This window comes from Penicillium antarcticum (genome assembly GCF_028974205.1).
Source record: "Penicillium antarcticum strain IBT 31339 chromosome Unknown utg000006l_segment0_segment0, whole genome shotgun sequence".
Classification (NCBI taxonomy): domain Eukaryota; kingdom Fungi; phylum Ascomycota; class Eurotiomycetes; order Eurotiales; family Aspergillaceae; genus Penicillium; species Penicillium antarcticum.
Window position 1 is genome coordinate 2,518,773 of NW_026695304.1, and position 16,662 is coordinate 2,535,434.

The 16,662-nt window shown below is 49.6% G+C and overlaps 9 protein-coding genes across 9 annotated transcripts; 4 read left to right on the forward strand and 5 right to left on the reverse strand.

Moving 5' to 3' along the window:
- Positions 1 to 1,087: 1,087 nt before the first annotated feature.
- N7508_007029 (uncharacterized protein) lies at positions 1,088 to 2,372 on the reverse strand (the record flags this gene model as incomplete). Its single annotated transcript, XM_058465094.1, has 3 exons — positions 1,088 to 1,158; positions 1,212 to 1,472; positions 1,667 to 2,372. The coding sequence occupies 3 exons, from the start codon at positions 2,370 to 2,372 to the stop codon at positions 1,088 to 1,090; spliced, it is 1,038 nt and encodes a 345-aa protein (XP_058318947.1).
- A 1,778-nt stretch (positions 2,373 to 4,150) lies between these two features.
- On the reverse strand, positions 4,151 to 4,336 carry N7508_007030 (uncharacterized protein; the record flags this gene model as incomplete). Its single annotated transcript, XM_058465095.1, has 1 exon — positions 4,151 to 4,336. One exon carries the CDS (start codon positions 4,334 to 4,336, stop codon positions 4,151 to 4,153), a length of 186 nt encoding a protein of 61 aa, XP_058318948.1.
- A 2,322-nt stretch (positions 4,337 to 6,658) lies between these two features.
- cnaB (calcineurin regulatory subunit B) lies at positions 6,659 to 7,485 on the reverse strand (the record flags this gene model as incomplete). Its single annotated transcript, XM_058465096.1, has 5 exons — positions 6,659 to 6,669; positions 6,725 to 7,059; positions 7,132 to 7,205; positions 7,260 to 7,312; positions 7,377 to 7,485. 5 exons carry the CDS (start codon positions 7,483 to 7,485, stop codon positions 6,659 to 6,661), a joined length of 582 nt encoding a protein of 193 aa, XP_058318949.1.
- Positions 7,486 to 7,576: 91 nt separating this feature from the next.
- Positions 7,577 to 7,759, forward strand: N7508_007032 (uncharacterized protein; the record flags this gene model as incomplete). The annotated part of the gene is made up of 1 exon (XM_058465097.1): positions 7,577 to 7,759. The coding sequence occupies one exon, from the start codon at positions 7,577 to 7,579 to the stop codon at positions 7,757 to 7,759; it is 183 nt and encodes a 60-aa protein (XP_058318950.1).
- Positions 7,760 to 7,915: 156 nt separating this feature from the next.
- N7508_007033 (uncharacterized protein) lies at positions 7,916 to 9,855 on the forward strand (the record flags this gene model as incomplete). Its single annotated transcript, XM_058465098.1, has 4 exons — positions 7,916 to 8,074; positions 8,201 to 8,686; positions 8,738 to 9,034; positions 9,091 to 9,855. 4 exons carry the CDS (start codon positions 7,916 to 7,918, stop codon positions 9,853 to 9,855), a joined length of 1,707 nt encoding a protein of 568 aa, XP_058318951.1.
- A 539-nt stretch (positions 9,856 to 10,394) lies between these two features.
- On the reverse strand, positions 10,395 to 12,020 carry N7508_007034 (ribosomal lysine N-methyltransferase; the record flags this gene model as incomplete). The annotated part of the gene is made up of 3 exons (XM_058465099.1): positions 10,395 to 11,102; positions 11,153 to 11,754; positions 11,870 to 12,020. 3 exons carry the CDS (start codon positions 12,018 to 12,020, stop codon positions 10,395 to 10,397), a joined length of 1,461 nt encoding a protein of 486 aa, XP_058318952.1.
- Positions 12,021 to 12,294: 274 nt separating this feature from the next.
- Positions 12,295 to 13,460, forward strand: kae1 (O-sialoglycoprotein endopeptidase; the record flags this gene model as incomplete). The annotated part of the gene is made up of 2 exons (XM_058465100.1): positions 12,295 to 12,646; positions 12,718 to 13,460. 2 exons carry the CDS (start codon positions 12,295 to 12,297, stop codon positions 13,458 to 13,460), a joined length of 1,095 nt encoding a protein of 364 aa, XP_058318953.1.
- A 538-nt stretch (positions 13,461 to 13,998) lies between these two features.
- On the reverse strand, positions 13,999 to 15,470 carry N7508_007036 (putative Snf1 kinase complex beta-subunit Gal83; the record flags this gene model as incomplete). Its single annotated transcript, XM_058465101.1, has 3 exons — positions 13,999 to 14,046; positions 14,101 to 14,683; positions 14,737 to 15,470. The coding sequence occupies 3 exons, from the start codon at positions 15,468 to 15,470 to the stop codon at positions 13,999 to 14,001; spliced, it is 1,365 nt and encodes a 454-aa protein (XP_058318954.1).
- Positions 15,471 to 15,788: 318 nt separating this feature from the next.
- N7508_007037 (uncharacterized protein) lies at positions 15,789 to 16,304 on the forward strand (the record flags this gene model as incomplete). Its single annotated transcript, XM_058465102.1, has 2 exons — positions 15,789 to 15,962; positions 16,044 to 16,304. The coding sequence occupies 2 exons, from the start codon at positions 15,789 to 15,791 to the stop codon at positions 16,302 to 16,304; spliced, it is 435 nt and encodes a 144-aa protein (XP_058318955.1).
- Positions 16,305 to 16,662: the final 358 nt, after the last annotated feature.

Below are 16,662 nucleotides of genomic sequence, written 5' to 3' on the forward strand. Positions count from 1 at the left end.
CAGCCATGGCACCCCGAGTTCGCGACTTGTTTTTATATCCTGTACTCTCAATGCATATGGGGATTTCAAGGTTTATTGAATTGAATATGATGAACTATATTTCATTGGTTCTATGTAGTGGCTTGAGTAATACTCCGCGAGTGGATAAATTCAGTTCTCGAAGCCTAACGTGAGATTGATACCCAAAAGCAACCAACCCAACAGAGATCACTGCAGACGGGCAACAAGCCTCAGCGGGTCCGATTAATATCAGGCTCGATCTAAATCTTCATCTCCGCCTTTCAGCTCTAGGAAGACCAGGCGTAGCATAGGTATACAAAGTTAGATAGAGAACTCTCTTTCAAATATCAAATTTCAACCACACTATCAAACCAAAGCCAAACAAAGTCCAAGAACTCCATTACATCGGTATCGTCCCACCTTTGCGCCGGCCTTTTCTTTTCCTTTCCTTCCGTTCATTTTGTCCACGCCCACTCCAAGTCAGTCCAGTACAGTATAAGATATCAGAAATAGAGAATGAGAATAGAGAAAGGAGAAAAGTAAGAAAGGAAGTTCACCTGAGACAACATGAGACCAAAGCAGAGAACCACCTAGCAAACACAGAAAAATGAAACATAGCGCTATGTACAACTCGTGAGATTCGTCATTTTAGGATATAGAATAGATAGTGTAAGGGGATAGAGAGGAAGTAGGAAGGTGACGACACGGCCTGAAGTCATCAAGATCTCCACTGGGGCACAAAAGGCACACATGAGGCCAATGAGGCGAGAGTGTGGAGATGTCATGGAATAGAGCAGGGCAGCGAATAGCAGCCCAACTCAAGTGGAAAAAGATATTCTCTTTTTCTTTTTCTTTCTCTTTCTCTCTCTGAAAGCACAGTCAGCCCTAGTTTTGGGCGATAGATTCAATAGCACATCGGGAATGGCGCGACGCTAGCGAGCAATAGCTCACTGTGGCTGGGACTTGATTTGCGAATAGTCTCCGATCGCTGAGCCGTGTCTTGGCGGAGGGCAAGTTGGGATGCGATTTGTCTTTTTTGTTTTTTTGATGGGTTTCATTTCATTTCATTCTTTCGCTCTCGCTGAGTTCACGGGCGTGCGCCTGTGGGATCCGGGAGTTCGGGTCTGCTATCCATCAGATCGAGGCATTGGCCCAGGACTGTATAGATGGTTGTTAGATATGGTGATAATGGTGGGTATCTTGTACTATACCGGATAGTATCTCTTCTTCCCATATGCCCATTTGGTAATCCACTAGACCGTGTTGTTCCAGCTGATCGCAAAGTCGAATCAGGTCCTTTCCCATGGCCTCCAGACGATCTCGACGTATTAAACTGATATGTGATGGATGCCCGGCAACCATAGCCATCACTAGATCTTTTTGCTTCTGACAGAATGCCAGCCAGCACAAGTTGAAGTCGTTCCAGAGCTTGAGGCGGTCGGAGTAATGAACGCTGTCGTCGCGGAGGAGCCCTAAGGTGGCACATAGTTAGTATGCCAGATTATGCTTGCATGACGCGGGCCTGCGGGGAAACATAAAAGGTCATAAAAGAGACATCTTCCAAGGGTCTCGCCGGGAGTGCGACTTCTGTGCTACGGCCATAGGAAATGGCCAAAGGTCCCTTGCTCTTGTATACTTTCACTTCACACAAAGAGGAAATCCTTACCTAGATCCCGTGCATTGGTCACAAGCCATTCGGAGATTTCCAGCAGCAATCCACCAGCCTCTACCAACCTTCCGGCTCGCGTCTGGTCGAAAGTGCGACGTAGGAATCGTTGGTATCGACCCACGGCCTCCTCCAGATTCGACGGATCGGACTGCAGTGATAGCTCGGGTTCCAATCGGTTCATAGACTCGGGCCCGATGGTGAAACCGGTTGGAAACTGGGTGGTTGGGCGCATGGGGCCCGGTTGATTATAAGTGATCGGGTTGAGATACGACGAGAGCACTGGGGCCCCAGACCCTGCAGTATCCTCGAAATACTGTGGAACGGCAAATTGATTGAGTGCTTCAATCGCTGCAGACTGCCGTGCCGGGTACTGTGGAACATCCTCAAAAGGTCCTTGGGTTGGACCCTGCTGGTTGAAGTACAGCATGGACTCATAGAAGGCTTCTGGTGCTCGTCGTCTGGGAGCTCGCGGTGCTTGGACTTGCTGGGCTTGCTGTGCATAGTCCGGGTACTGCAATTCGTTGGACTGCAAGGAACCGTAGGTGCCTGTGTATCCGTAGTCGTAGGACATCGGGGCTTGCTCCGGTTGCGACATCCCCGTTGGGTCTCCACGTGGTTGTGTGGCCTCAAAACGATCGGTTGCACGGCCAGGTGCTCTGGGAGCATTTGACGACTCATGCTTCATTCGTTGATCGCCACCCATTGGGTTCCAGGATCGTTGATCCAGGGCCCAATGCTTGGGGGAGAGCGGCGGGCTCACGTAGAATGCCAGCTTGGATGGTTGAGTGAGAATGAGACGGGATTTCAAGTCTGTTTCAACTCTTCCTTCTGGGTTAGGGGAAGTGTAAAAGGAACAAGAGGTGATCCTGGTTCACATAGACATCCAAATCTTGTCCTCTGGCGCAGGCGCGGCGGTATTTAAGAATAAACAGGTAACAGTGACAGGTAGGATCAGGTATCAGTCAGGAATAACAAGAAACAGATACCAAGCTTAGGCACGAATTAGGTAGATATAGAGAACGCGAGAGTGGATCAATGATCTAGAGCTGAGGATTAAGAAACAATCCTCATGGTGTGGATAGATCCAAGATTCAAGGACGAAGAATCCAAGGGGGAAAGAGAGTAGGGCTTCATAGGGAACTATACCTCTCTCGGACTACGCATATACATCAGGATCGACGCCTAAACTCCATTCGGTCTCTCATCGGGAACCCGGTGTTCTGGTTCCTGGCTCCCGAATGTTTTGCGTTATAATAAAGGGGGTTCAGCTGTCGAGGTCAGGTGGACCTTTCTTTGCTTTCTCTGGCGTGTAACCCTCTCTGGGGCTGATAGTGAAGACATTTGAGACAAATCCCCTTGCGTGGGGGAGATCAAAAAGCAAAATAATCCACCAGATCCCAAGAAAGGGGGCCCTTTACATTCCGGGGAGATTAACCGACTCGAAGTGAGGCTGATGAGCATAGTGGACGAATCTATTTAGTTCGTGTGGGCCTTGTTTGCCAACGCCCTGACGGGCAGCTACATACGTCAGTTTCCTATTTCTGATTGCTCAGGTCTCAAGGGGCAAAAGCAATTACAAGTATTTGTATTAGCATTACTATTAGTATTAGTATGCTATATATGTATATATAATATGTATTGTCATTCTATTGCTTTCGGTTGTTCTTGTTTACGTGTTCTGCCGTGGGTCCAATGTGATCTATCCATGCCCTAATCCGACACTATGGAAGAACCCACTTTGCACCTCGCGGATGCGACGACGATCCCGATTGACATGTAGCTAAACTGGTCTCCTGGATCCGGGAATTCGCACTTTTGTCACTTGGCACTTGGTCATTTTGCGCCCTGGATCTACTCGCCTCTCATAGGCTGAGAGTCCACCGAAACAGGACAGGATGATGCAATCTCCTGCAGATGTGTGACGTCCGGAAATAAAACATAGAAGATCCCCCGAAACATGAAAACAGACCGGGACTCGGGTGGACTCGATGTCATCGGTATCAACCAGCCCGACACGTTGGATAGACCACCCGGTAGCACAAAACACGAGGCTGGAACTGGTTTTATGGATGCACTTGCTAGTTACGATAAAGCAAATATACAAATGCGTGGATAATCAACATTTGTTAGTATACTACACCTACACACACTCCACACCCTAACAACAGAAGGTAGGCTCATACCACGCTACGTTTCAGATATGAATATCTTCAAACATGTCAGACAGAGCAGCTAATCTTACTCAAAGCTTGGGCCGGAGTCTTCTACAACCCGACGGGCGCTTTTAGGTACAAATCTCGGCTGAAACACTTACCCATCCATATGGCCATGCGAGTGCTACCCTGGAATGTATAATGTAGAGATGAGTAGAGAGCGTAAGATGACACCCCCTTCTCCTTTCCATTCTCCCTTCCTCTCTTCACTTTGTCATTTCCATTCCCCTCCTCCATAACATCAAAACAACAAACCAAAGCCGGTGCCTCACTCTGTACGACTTCCAACCCGGACTGCAGACCCAGCGAATCCAGTGCCTCGGAATTCCGAAATTATCGTCTCACCACGCTCTTCCAGTCCAGTTGCCCAGTCGGGAGCACGGACGCCCTGACGCGGTGATGGATTGGAATGGAAGAGAAGATGGAAGAACTTGAATGGAATAAATTTAACCATGAGGGGCCTGCTTGTCGAAGTGGGGATTATATACTTCGGTTTTAACCTTTTACCTTTTACCTTTTACCTTTGGGATTTTGTTTTCCATATCGGTGTGGGTGCATGCATATTAGACTGTACATGTACATACACTGGGTAAGTTACCGGGGACTGAGGCACGTTTGCTTTATGCACCTAAGGGGAGGACCGGGATGGTGGGAATTGCTGTTCACGCGTTGGTTCTTTTTTTTTTTTCAATTCTGCCATATGTTGGCTCCATTGATCTAGTAATGTATGGGATCGGCCTCGAACTTTTGGTAATCGCCTTTTATTTCAAGCCTAGATCTATTTCATGGATCTAGGGACTGTGTTTGTGTGCCCCTTGTCCAAGGAGCCCTGCATAAGGCTATTTTTATTAGCCACGGCTCCTAATTCCCAACTTGGTATCTATTTACGCGTCGGATTGACGCAAACAATTGTACAAACAAACACTTACCTACTTTTCCCTAGCCTATCAATCATTATTTTAACCAATTGAACGCGAATGGCATCTAGTGGGATAGATATTGTAATACCTAATGATCCGCCCTAGCGCAATCTACTGCATACTGCTAGTCCACACGGTTCTAATAACCCTTGGAGCCAGATAGTTCGATTATTTGTTAGATGGTGGCATGGGGAGCAGGATCTTTGTGTCGATGACATTGACGCGCAGAAATGACGCGCCTGCAGATTTCGCGAGGAGTGTTCCTGGCGCTAAGAGCGAAAATGGATACGAGACACAGTCAGTCAAGTAGCTACGAGAATATTAATGTTGTTTAGAAAAAAAAAATCTTTCTGTATTAATTCCAACGTACAGAGTAGGCCCATTGAAAGTATCTAGAAGACAGGACTTCTATTGCACAAGATCAAGTATACAGATCAACACAAGCCCTGAAGCAAGTTCGATGAAAGAATGGAGCGTGGGCGTTGAGAAATTCAAGTCAAAACCTAAGGGAGCGCGAATTTTCTTTCGAATCCGAAATTCCACCTCCTCGCTTGGACGATTTGCAGATGTTGTTCTCGTCGCATCCAAAGTAGCACTTCTGGAACTCACTTTCTGTGCGTCTTCCACTTACAGTGGATCATCAGAAGATTATTCAGATTCGTTCTACGTGAAGTGGAAACATACACAGTAAGCACCTCGGTCCCCTAGAAGTTTCGAAATCAATGAAGCGGGATACTGCAGTTGAGCTTAGGGATATCGTCTGATTTATAACTCTTGAATGGGAATCCCCTGCCGTAGAGGGAGAGTTGTGAGCTAACCTACACAATAGGGTGAAAGATCTGCTCTGTATGGGAGATATATCCCTTACTGCCAATCAAATATTTCTCTGCTACCATGCACAAAGTGGCTTGCATCAATGGAGCTCGATATATCGACGCGTACTCCACAAGAGGGCAGTAAACAGTGCAATTATGTGCATCTCTGCACCGGCGATCGTACGATATGATTTGGAATCAGCTCCAGGTGGAAGATCCGGAGAGGAGGACTGAGAACAGGTTTAGTGTTGAGGTATAATCACAGTCGCGCTGCACCGGCGCTAAAGGAAAATTAGTAGTTTGAGTGGCTGCAGCTCAAGTATACCGAGGTATAACCACATCCGATACGACTACAGGTATAAATTCTACTACGGCCACACACCCACATACCCACGACGTTGCTGCAGCTTAATCAGGGATGTTCGTTTGTACTGTGGTTGCACCCGCACCCGACTCGTTGGACAGGAGTCATCCGGCCCACGAGACTGCAGCCCAGACGGAAAGAGAGCGGACTGGTGTAGTGGGCCGAGGTATGTTTTGGGATTTGGACTGAGAAAATGCGGGTGCGGAATGGAGTTGGCCTAGATGGGAATAAAGTGTTTCATGCACGGCTGAAACGGGAAGCCATTTTTTGGTGAGGCGGTTGTAGTGAATCGAATGGGAGAATTGGAAATCTGTGTCCCATGAATTGGGTAAGGTCCGGGGTGTGGCGTGGGTATGGGTGTGATTGTTGCTGTGAGGTGGATACTAGACACTGATATACCTCGGGGTGGGGATATACTTTCCGATGTTTCTCCAGCCCCTTGTTTCATGACTGTTCGCTGTGGAGGTTAGTAGGAACTGGTATGGGATGTGTGGAGACGAAAAGAAATCCAAATCCAATGTTGATGCCCATATCGGGACTGAGAAATAAACTACATACACATCGCTGATCATTGAGTCATGTCATGCTGAGACCAAGGGAAACGGAGAAATATTCAAGCGCAGAAACGAAACACCCACTGAATACGATATATATCCACTCAACCAGTGAGATGGAAATCATATTTGATCTGGAACACAATCAGCACTCGTCCCCCAAACCCAAAGACATCAAGGGCAACTTACTCAGTGTCATGCTCAGACTGATATCCGTATTCTCCACCATATCCTTGAACTCCTCGAAGCTGATCTTTCCATCTTGATCCTTATCGGCCTCCATAATAGTCTTGTCGACGATCTGCTGCAGCTGCACGTCCTTCAAGTTGTTGCCGACCATCATCTTGAGTACGATAAAAAGCTCGCCGTTGGAAATATAACCGTCGCGGTCGATGTCGTAGACTTTGAATGCGAAGCGCAGTTTCTCGTCTTTGTTGCCCTTGGAGCTGAATGCTGACAGTCCAGTCACAAACTCCTGAAAATCGACATCGCCGCCACCGTCTTCATCAAAGATAGCAATCATTCTGTGTGGGAAGGGTGTATTAGATGATTTTTCACATGGTCAAGGCGGTGGTGTGATGTCCGGGGTAACGAACCTCGTAGCGAGCGGGTTGGACGAGACTTGGGGGAGGGAAAGAAATTCATCGCGGTCGATGGTACCAGAGGCATCCTATGAGATGTCAGTAAGACGAGGCCTTTCGAGGCTTTTGACAGCTTGTCCAACCTTATCAAGCTTCATGAAGCGTTTGCGCAGACGGTCCACCTCATCTCTATTGACTGTCGCCTGGTCAGCCCGGTCACTCCACCAGCAAGGAGCCATATGCGACGGTGAAAAACTCACAGTTGGATGTAGACACAATGTTATCAAAGAGCTGGGTAGTACCGACGGAGCCGCGACGTCTCCGCGCATCGTAGATAGCAGCGGCGTTGGGTTCGTTGGGTTGCTCCATGGTGAGGAAGTGGAGGAAGCGAGGGAGAAGTGACGGGGTTGTGAGTTACGCAATTGAAAGAGAGGTGGAAGTGAACAAATGAAGCAGACTGATGATTGACAACAAAACACAAGATACCAAAGAGGAGAGAGTTGCCAAGGGCGGAGAATCTGATATCGCCCAGCCCCGCACTAACCGCTTCCGGACAGGCAAGCGAGCCCCTGAGGCCGTGCACTCGGCCAAAACAGGCCACCGCCGGCTGACATTGCAACGTCAACCCAACCTCCAGCCGTGAATCACCCCAACTTTAGCCGTCAATATCTCCCCCTTCCCCATCGAATTTCATCTCAAAAATACGACTACGAGAAAGCGCATGATCTAACCTTTCTACTGATCCCCTTTTTACCTGGTCCTTGCCCATGGTCGTTGCTCCATTGCGCGTCCCGACGCTATGACTCGGTACGGGGGCATGGGGAGGACGCGCCCGAAAAAGCTCACCTCCAAGGCATCCATTCCCGTCGTCCGCGAACACGAGATCGATTCCCTCGACGAAGACATCCAGAACTCCCTACAGCAGATTGAAACCGGTGTCGAAAAGGCCGAGGAGTCGGTGAGTCCATCTTTCGCACTAATTTTAGCCTCATCCCCGTCCCCATCACGTGACATTATCGCCAAAATGACACGAGATTTTCACCCCAATATAAAGTGGCACACGCTGACTCCAGACCGCGTCTAGGAAATCCATTTGCAAATTGCAATCAATGCCACTGCCCAGGGCAAAGTAAATGAGGCACATATTCCCACCCCTGAGACCATTCTCAGTAATCTCCAATATGACGAACTCTACCCTCCCATCTTCTCGCAACCTGCGACATACATTCGCTTCTCCTCGACTGTCGAGGACTGCTGCGGATGTCCGTACAACATGACCGAGGAGGACGACGTCTTCCTCAAGATCATGAACCAAAAACGCGACGCGTCGGCGATTCCATGCACGGAGGATATCTTTGAGGAAGTCATGAACTTCTTTGAGGAGACGGCGCAGACCAAGCAGCCGTATGCCTCGGTCGATAACCCGCCTGTACTGTCGTTCGCCGACATGCAAGACATGATGGACGCCAGCTTAGACGACTCCATGAAGCCCTTCGCGAAGGAAATATATGAGCACTGGAAGTCGTCTCGGATGGCTGTGCAGAACAACCCCCTTGTATCACAGCTCAAGGTAAGTTGTCTCGCATGCCATTGGCGACCCAGCCCAACTAACATGTTGCAGTTCGAAACCGGCCAAGATACCGATGACAGTGATCCCTTCGTGTGTTTCCGTAGACGTGAGGTCCGCCAGATCCGAAAGACCCGTGGTAGAGATGCGCAAAGCGCAGAGAAGCTCCGACGCCTTCGCAAAGAGCTGGAAGATGCTCGTGAGCTCGTTGCTTTGGTGCGCCAGCGTGAGATTGCCCGCAAGGAGATGCTCTCCATGGAGAAGAAGATATTCGAGCAGCGTGCTCAGGTGAAGGAGATGAAGCGCAAGCTCAACGTCAAGGACGACGACGAGGATCTCATCAACCAAAAGGTAAGCGTCGCTGCTCTGATCGCCAACAACGTGCATTTGCTGATCCATCATCACAGCCCAAGAAAAGAGTGCTCGAGATACCTCAACAGCGTCCCAATGCTCCCCAATTGCGCATGCCCCTCAAGGCTGGCCTTCAAGGCGCAGAGGACCTGCAGCTCTTGGAGGAAGTTCAAGCAGAGAAGGAAAACGAGATTCTGCGCGATATCAAGCAGAATATCACCAAGCATATCAAGTGGAACGAGGGATACGTGGATCACACTCGTGCTCCGCTATCACCGTCTCCCGAAAGGACATTCGATGTGGCAGCCTTTCGACCTGCTTTCACAGCCCAATTGCCCACTCCTCCCTCATCAGAAGCTTCTGGTGAGATGGATACCTCTTTAGACGTCACAAGCCCGCTTTACTCTCGAGACAAGCTTGCTTCGCATGCCCTGGCATTGCACGACGAGCCACACAAAATGCCATCTTTCCGACGACGAGTAGGACGTGGTGGCCGATTGATGATCGACCGTCGTAACATGGGAACTCACAAGGTCGAACTAGATCCCCTCAAGGCAGACCGCTTCAAGTTCGACCAAGAGGATTCTGACGAGGAGCCCGAATATGATACCGATGCGTACAGTATCCAAATCATGCAACATCGGGCTATCACAATGGCCAAGGCGCGCGAACAGGCCGCTCAGGCTCAAGTGGCTGCCCAGGCTCATGCGCAGGCGCAAGCCCAGGCAGTCCAAGCTCAAGTACAGGCTCGACGACTCCAAGACCAAAACGGTCCTCACGGACCCGGGTCCAATGCCCCGGTGGCAGCGTCCGCAGCCTGAACGACTTTCCTTTCTCCTTTCACAGCATTTGGCGGGCGTTTCTGCGTGGCTTGTTTTCGTTCTTCTTTTCGTCTCTTGTCTTTTTTTCCGCCTTTTAACACCCTTGTAGTTTTAGTATATCTTTCTCTCATGCTTTTGACGATTTCCGCGGGCGGCTAAGGGTCCTGGACTGATGCCCGAGATTTCTTTCTTCTTTTTTTCGATTTCCTGTTCCGCATCCCCTCCACCTCTTCTCTCACACCTCTTTCTCGACATTTCGTTTCGACGCAGGTGCCAGTCACTTTGTGGCTTGAACGCATCTGCATTTGTTAGTGTACATATGATCTTTTTTTTTCTCGGTGGTGATGGCTGGTTGTCGAGCGGCCTTGTATGATGGATAACCGAAGTTATGATGCAAGCGATGAATGGGAGGGCAAAGGAAAAGGCTCAAAAACATTCAGAAAATCTAACACAATTTAATACTCGCAAAAAGCACTTTTCTCGGTCGTTGACGCCGGGGTTGTCGGAGATGTAGATCGAAGATCGAATTCATGTAGGGCTCAAATCCGCTGAGTCTTGAACTGTCGTGAATCATCGTCATGGCCATTGGCAGCGCGCTTCAATGATCCTGTGGCTGCAGGCTCTAGCATGCCTAGGACAGCCTGCATGACTTCCTTCTCTCCAATGCGCACCTGGAGTGCCATTCTGGCCCGGCGAGCCGAGGTGTCTGAGGCACCGGACACATCCAAAGGAGAAAGCGAGGCCAAAAGCTGAGCATCTTGCGCCAAAGACGAGGCATATTGTGCCTGCTGGGTTTGCAAAGCCCGAGACAAAATAGTAGCCTGGTTGGCTTCGAATGTTGGCTTAGGGGGCTTGTTCTTGGACTGGCGCTGCTTGAACCCCTCTTCAGGGAGAGCAAGAGTAGTCAAGAGAATCACCAGCTCAGCGGGGAGGATATCTTCCAAAGATGGGTTGGCGTTGATCGGTCTGGGGATGACATAACCATCGTCGAGGATGTCGAGTTCCTCGAGGAATTGGAGTCGGGGTTGGGACGCAATATCAGCGTTTTCAAGACCGGCGGCCTGGCAGATGCTGCTCAGGGACAACTCGACCACGTCGTATTGGGCGTAGTTTTCAGTCACGTAGCCGTAGCGACGGAGGAGGTCTGCGCGCGGGATTTCTCCGTAGTCGTTGAAGATTTCCTCGCCTTGTTGGATTGGCTTGATTGCCTTCATGACCAAGTTTCCGTCTTCTTGGTATAGACGGGCCTTACAGCAAGTCAACTTCGGCATCCAAAATGAGAGTGTAATAAGCTTACGTTGTTTCGGTCCGCATCGGCGTTAAGGAGATCAGCGAGTGGGACCATGCCCTTGGGAAGCTGTTCCTCCTCATCGTCGGTCATGTAGCTGTCATCAGCAGCCTCTCCTTCATCATCATCATCATCCTCGGCCTTTTCAATGTCAAAAGCATAAGCCATGATCAACGATCCCATGACGTGAGCAAGCTCAAGCAGAGCACCAGCACCAGCGTCACCATCAAAAGAAGCCACACCATGTGGAGGTGGAAAGAGAGCAGGGTTTCCTTTCACAACAGGAGCAATTTTCTCCAAAATGGACTGCTCAGCACCCTCTCTGCCAATCTTCTCCACAATGGTACTAGCTTGCAACTCGTTCAGCTCAGCCGGCGACCAAAACATCAGGGTGTCAAACCGAGAAGGCAAGACCCGGAAATAAGGAGCCCATCGTGACTTCTCTCCCTGCAGGTATTCATACAGCATAACCAACATGAGAGAAAGCCACGGGCCGAGCTGTTCAACATCCTGACCGAGCAGGGTCTTCAGCTCGGAGTTTTGGACGGCGAGGACAACGCCGCGCGGGATCGAGAAGAGTTCATCACCTTCAGGGATGTTGCTTTGAGCCACTACAGCAGGGAAAACATGTTAGTGACTTGTGAACATGTCTGTGAGACCCATTTTTGGGGAGACTGTGTGGGCACTTTTGTGTGCTTGGCGGGGGGTGTTTTGCAAAATACTCACCGACGCCTCTTCCTGCACCACTTGCTCTGAGATCTGCAAGTCTGAGGTTGGAGTTCAGTTTCACTCCTGGAGTGGCTTGCAGCCAGGAAACGAAACTGTCCGACTGTTGTTGGAAGCCCTCGGGGTTGGGGTAGTGGGTAGTCGAAGACATTGGGAGGGTGGAGGGTGGGAGAGGAGAGGGGAGGGAGGATTAGAGAAAGATATAATAAGATAACAGGATCATGCAGTTCAAAGGGACAGAAGCGAGGGAAATGGTCAGACAGAGGGAAGGGAAAAGAAGAAGTAGAGTCAGGAAGTAAAGAGAGGAAATGTTCGGAGAAACGGGATGCCGCTTTAAGCCGATAACGATAACGAAAATCATTCATACTTCGACATTTTCATAACCTCTTTCACATATACTCTCTGTCTTTAACAATCTGCCCATCATGATCGCAATTGGCATGGAAGGCTCGGCCAACAAGCTGGGAATTGGCATTATGCTGCATCCCAAGGATGGCAGCCCCCCGCAGGTCCTCGCCAACATCCGTCACACCTATGTCTCCCCACCAGGCGAGGGGTTTCTGCCTAAGGACACTGCGCGCCACCACCGCGCGTGGGTTGTGAAGCTTGTCAAGCAAGCGTTGAAGGAAGCTCGAGTATCAGTTGACGATGTTGACTGCATTTGCTTCACCCAGGGACCAGGAATGGGTGCCCCGCTACAAAGCGTGGTAGTTGCTGCACGGATGTTGAGTCTGCTCTGGGGCAAGGAATTGGTCGGAGTGAACCACTGTGTTGGACGTATGTATCAAGTTCACTGCCTCAACGCCCTTCAAGTGCAAGAACCGAAAGACTGACAATAAGGTATCCAGATATTGAAATGGGCCGCCTTATTACTGGCGCGACAAATCCAGTCGTGCTATATGTCTCCGGTGGAAACACACAAGTCATCGCATACAGCTCACAGAGATATCGTATCTTCGGCGAGACACTCGACATGGCAGTAGGAAACTGTCTAGACCGGTTTGCGCGCACTCTGCACATCTCCAACGACCCAGCACCGGGATACAACATTGAGCAGCTAGCAAAGCAAGGAAAGCAGCTAGTCGACCTCCCATACGTCGTGAAAGGCATGGATTGTTCGTTCTCAGGTATTCTCGCAGCAATTGATGGTCTCGCCCGAGAGTGGGGGCTAGGCGGGGAAGAAAAGGCGAAGGAAGACGAAAAGAATATCCAGAAGAGCGTTATTGCTGCGAATGAGGGTCTGGAGAGCACGCCTACCCGCGCGGACTTGTGCTTCTCCCTCCAGGAAACTGTTTTCTCCATGCTTGTTGAGATCACTGAGCGCGCTATGGCGCATGTTGGCTCAAAGCAGGTTCTTATTGTTGGTGGTGTTGGTTCCAATGAGAGACTGCAGGAGATGATGGGAATTATGGCACGGGATCGTGGTGGCAGTGTTTATGCTACGGATGAACGGTTCTGCATTGATAATGGCATTATGATTGCGCAGGCTGGTATGCTTGCATACGGGACGGGCTATCGGACTCCCTTGGAAAAGTCTACGTGCACGCAGCGATTCCGGACGGACGAGGTGTTTGTCAAGTGGCGGAATTGATATTGCTATATCATACCTCAGTTTAAAAGATCCATCATGTGTAATGAAATGAACGAGTCAGATCCAATATATTATACGAAAAAGGGCAATGAATCTTAGGTAAACTATTATTTCCTAACTAGTTTATTTAGCTGCAGAAAATCTGTAAATCCGTTGCGTGAATCTGAACGCCTGTTCACCCCGGTGTAAATTGCCTGCATAATCAAGTTCCACGTACTCTTAAAACCCAACATGAACATAACGCCCGAGAAAACATGCAATTGTAGTAAGACCCTCTCGAGGCGCATTCCTCGAACAAGTTCATCTGCTGGTTGAAACTAGTCGGGCAGTCTAGTTGGTACTCGGGCGTCGCTGGCAAAAAAGTACCCGAGGATCCCCTAGACAAAGGTACGACCGGCAGATCAATGCGTCGAACGAAAGACCCCATTCTGTAAATCTTTTTCATATTTGCACCTTGGATAGATCGCATCAGCCCGAGGCAAGAAGTGGCAAAAATGTATGCACACATGAGACAACCACTTATGTGCTTGAGCATAGCTCAATCTGTTATATCACCAGTCGGTTTGTACAAGATAGTCGTAACATACTAGAAGGCATTGGTTAGATTATATCGCAAGCAATGAGTCAAAGGTCGACAAACTTTTCTTTTGTATCTCGTCGTCACACTAGTAGCCAGAACACCATTCTTGATACTGCTTGTAGCAAGGTGGTTCAGGACCGTGTGATTAGGATAATTGAGAACACTGCTATCGTCTTTCATGGGAGTCGTGCCGTTGAGAATTGATTTACCCAAAAAGAGAGGCAGACTAGGCGGGGTAGCCGTGTCCCCAATGACATTGGCAGCTTGCACATAGGCTGGGTCCTCTTCTTCCTTGTCCAGATCGGCAAGGAATTGAGGGATGGCATTGCCAAAGTCACCGGGTGGCACCTCTTCTTCTTCAGATTCATCCTTCTGCGGAGGGTCATCCTCGGGTCCTTTTGATTGGTCTTGCTTAGATGAATCCGGCACCGTCTGAGGGGGGTGGGCTCCAGGCTGAACGCCGGGGTCCCTGTCATGAGCATCATCAGCGCTGATCTCAATGTAGTTGACCAAATGGTTAGTAAAGTCCACGGCGGTTGGGAGACTATCTGCTGCGCGCATTTCTCCATCAACAATGAACTTCAAGTGGTGCGTGCCAGGTCGGAGGTTCAACGTCGTGGACATAACGGACGGATTATTTTCACTATATCACGTTAGCCATTCCCTAATGCATTGCAAATTGGATGCTCAGCCAACCTTCTGTGTAGGCGGAACTTCTTCTCCCAGTTGACGAAAGTTCCTGTAACATAGACCTTTTGAGCAGGCGCAGTCCATTCGATAACCACCGGGACAGCCTTGCCCACTCCACTGATAGTGTATGGCTGGAGCTCATCAATCAATTCTTCCTCTTCAATTGTTGTATTACCCAAAGCCGTATTGTTCTGATCGAGTTGGTCATCCAGAAGCTGGTCTGTAGGAAGCGACTGGATATGCGAGTCCTCTGGGCCCATCGGCGATCCGGGTGTAGTATTAGCATCACCAATTGGCAATGGCAACCGCGGTGGACGTTGCAGATGTGCAGATGCGCTATAGTATGAGTTGAGGGGCGGGGCAGATGGTGCCACAGGGTCGCGCCCTGGGACATGGCGGGCACTCGGGACTTGGACCGGGTTGGAGTGGTCCCGGATTGGGATATCTTTGCTTTGAGAAGGCTCCGGTCTCCGTGCATCGTGTCTCTCTGGTCTTTCTATATCCTTGGGAGAGCTTTCAGGGATATTTCGGGTCTGGAGGCGTTGTTGGAGGGATCCTTGGTATGTTGCCGAGTGCCCGGCGGCAGTCTCCTTAGTGGCGGAGGGATCGGCCGCGGTGGCCTTGTTGTTTGAGATCGCATTCAGAGAAGGCCGACGGGTGACTTTCCGCTCGCCTGAGTGGTGGCCAGCATGGGCCGGAGGCGCGTCGCCGACCGGGCCTTTGGAAGGGTTGTTGCCCATTGAAGGCGGGGAAAGGTATCAATTGGACAATCGTTTGCAGGTAGTCGAGAATGGGATTGAGTTGATTCACAACGAAAGCATGAAGGAAGATACTTCCGATGCCGACTCACAAGAAGTATTGGCGGTGGAGAAAGTAATCAGGACGATGTACTCTCTCTGTACAGTTACAAGTCGAGGCGGACGATGACGCCGGAAGCCCAATCGGGAAGCTTAGGGCATAGGGCTTGGCAGCTCGACGCGGCGCGTGATACTTCGAGATATCAAAACAGTTGAAGCAGATCAAGTCTCAACAGCAAACATTCATAATCATACATAGCCATGAGCTGGATTTCAATCCCAACGGCTATTGTGTCGTTCATTTTCAGCGCTACAATTCAATTACTGTCCTATTTGCTCTCACCCCTTCTTTTCCTCCTATCGCCGGTTATCTACCTCGGACGGCTTGCTTTATACATAACTCTGCTTCCATTGCGCATCTTGATCAGATTAGAGGTATGTCACGGGCTATAGGCTTTATTCTATCAATCCGATCTTGTAGTGCTCTCTGGTCTTCATGTCACTAACCTCGGACAGGCGTTCATCTACTTCATGACAGGGGCTGTTCTTATCGGAGCAACTATAGGCATGTTCCTATACTTCACCGGAACTGGTCTGTCGCATGCTCTACTGATTGATGGCTCAGATGAGCCGCGCCGACGTGCCGTGAAACGTGAGGCTATAGATCCAGTACCACAAGAACCGCCCTTCGACTATCTCGACGTGAAGATAGAAGATCAAAGATACTTGCCTTCAACAATATTGGAGGAAGAAGAAACCAGCTATGACTCTGAATGAATGATGTATACACATAATTTACTTGAATTCCAGTATATGATCGCATAATATGATATCATTGAAGCCGCCATTGCAGATTTGATATCACCTATTTGTCCCTAATTGCGCCTATTAAACTACATCCATTGCTTGGAACACCCAAGGACAAGCATGTTCAGCATGGGGGGAAATGGTTTGGTGACTAGTGCAACAATTGACAGCTCGTAGGTGCTCAAAAATATTATGCCTCAGAGTGCATCGTCCTTCAACAGCCCGGCCGGGCTAGCTCAATCGGTAGAGCGTAAGACTCTTAATCTTAAGGCTGCGGGTTCGACCCCCGCGTTCGGCTATTCCTAAACACCGTCCTCGAGTGAGCGTT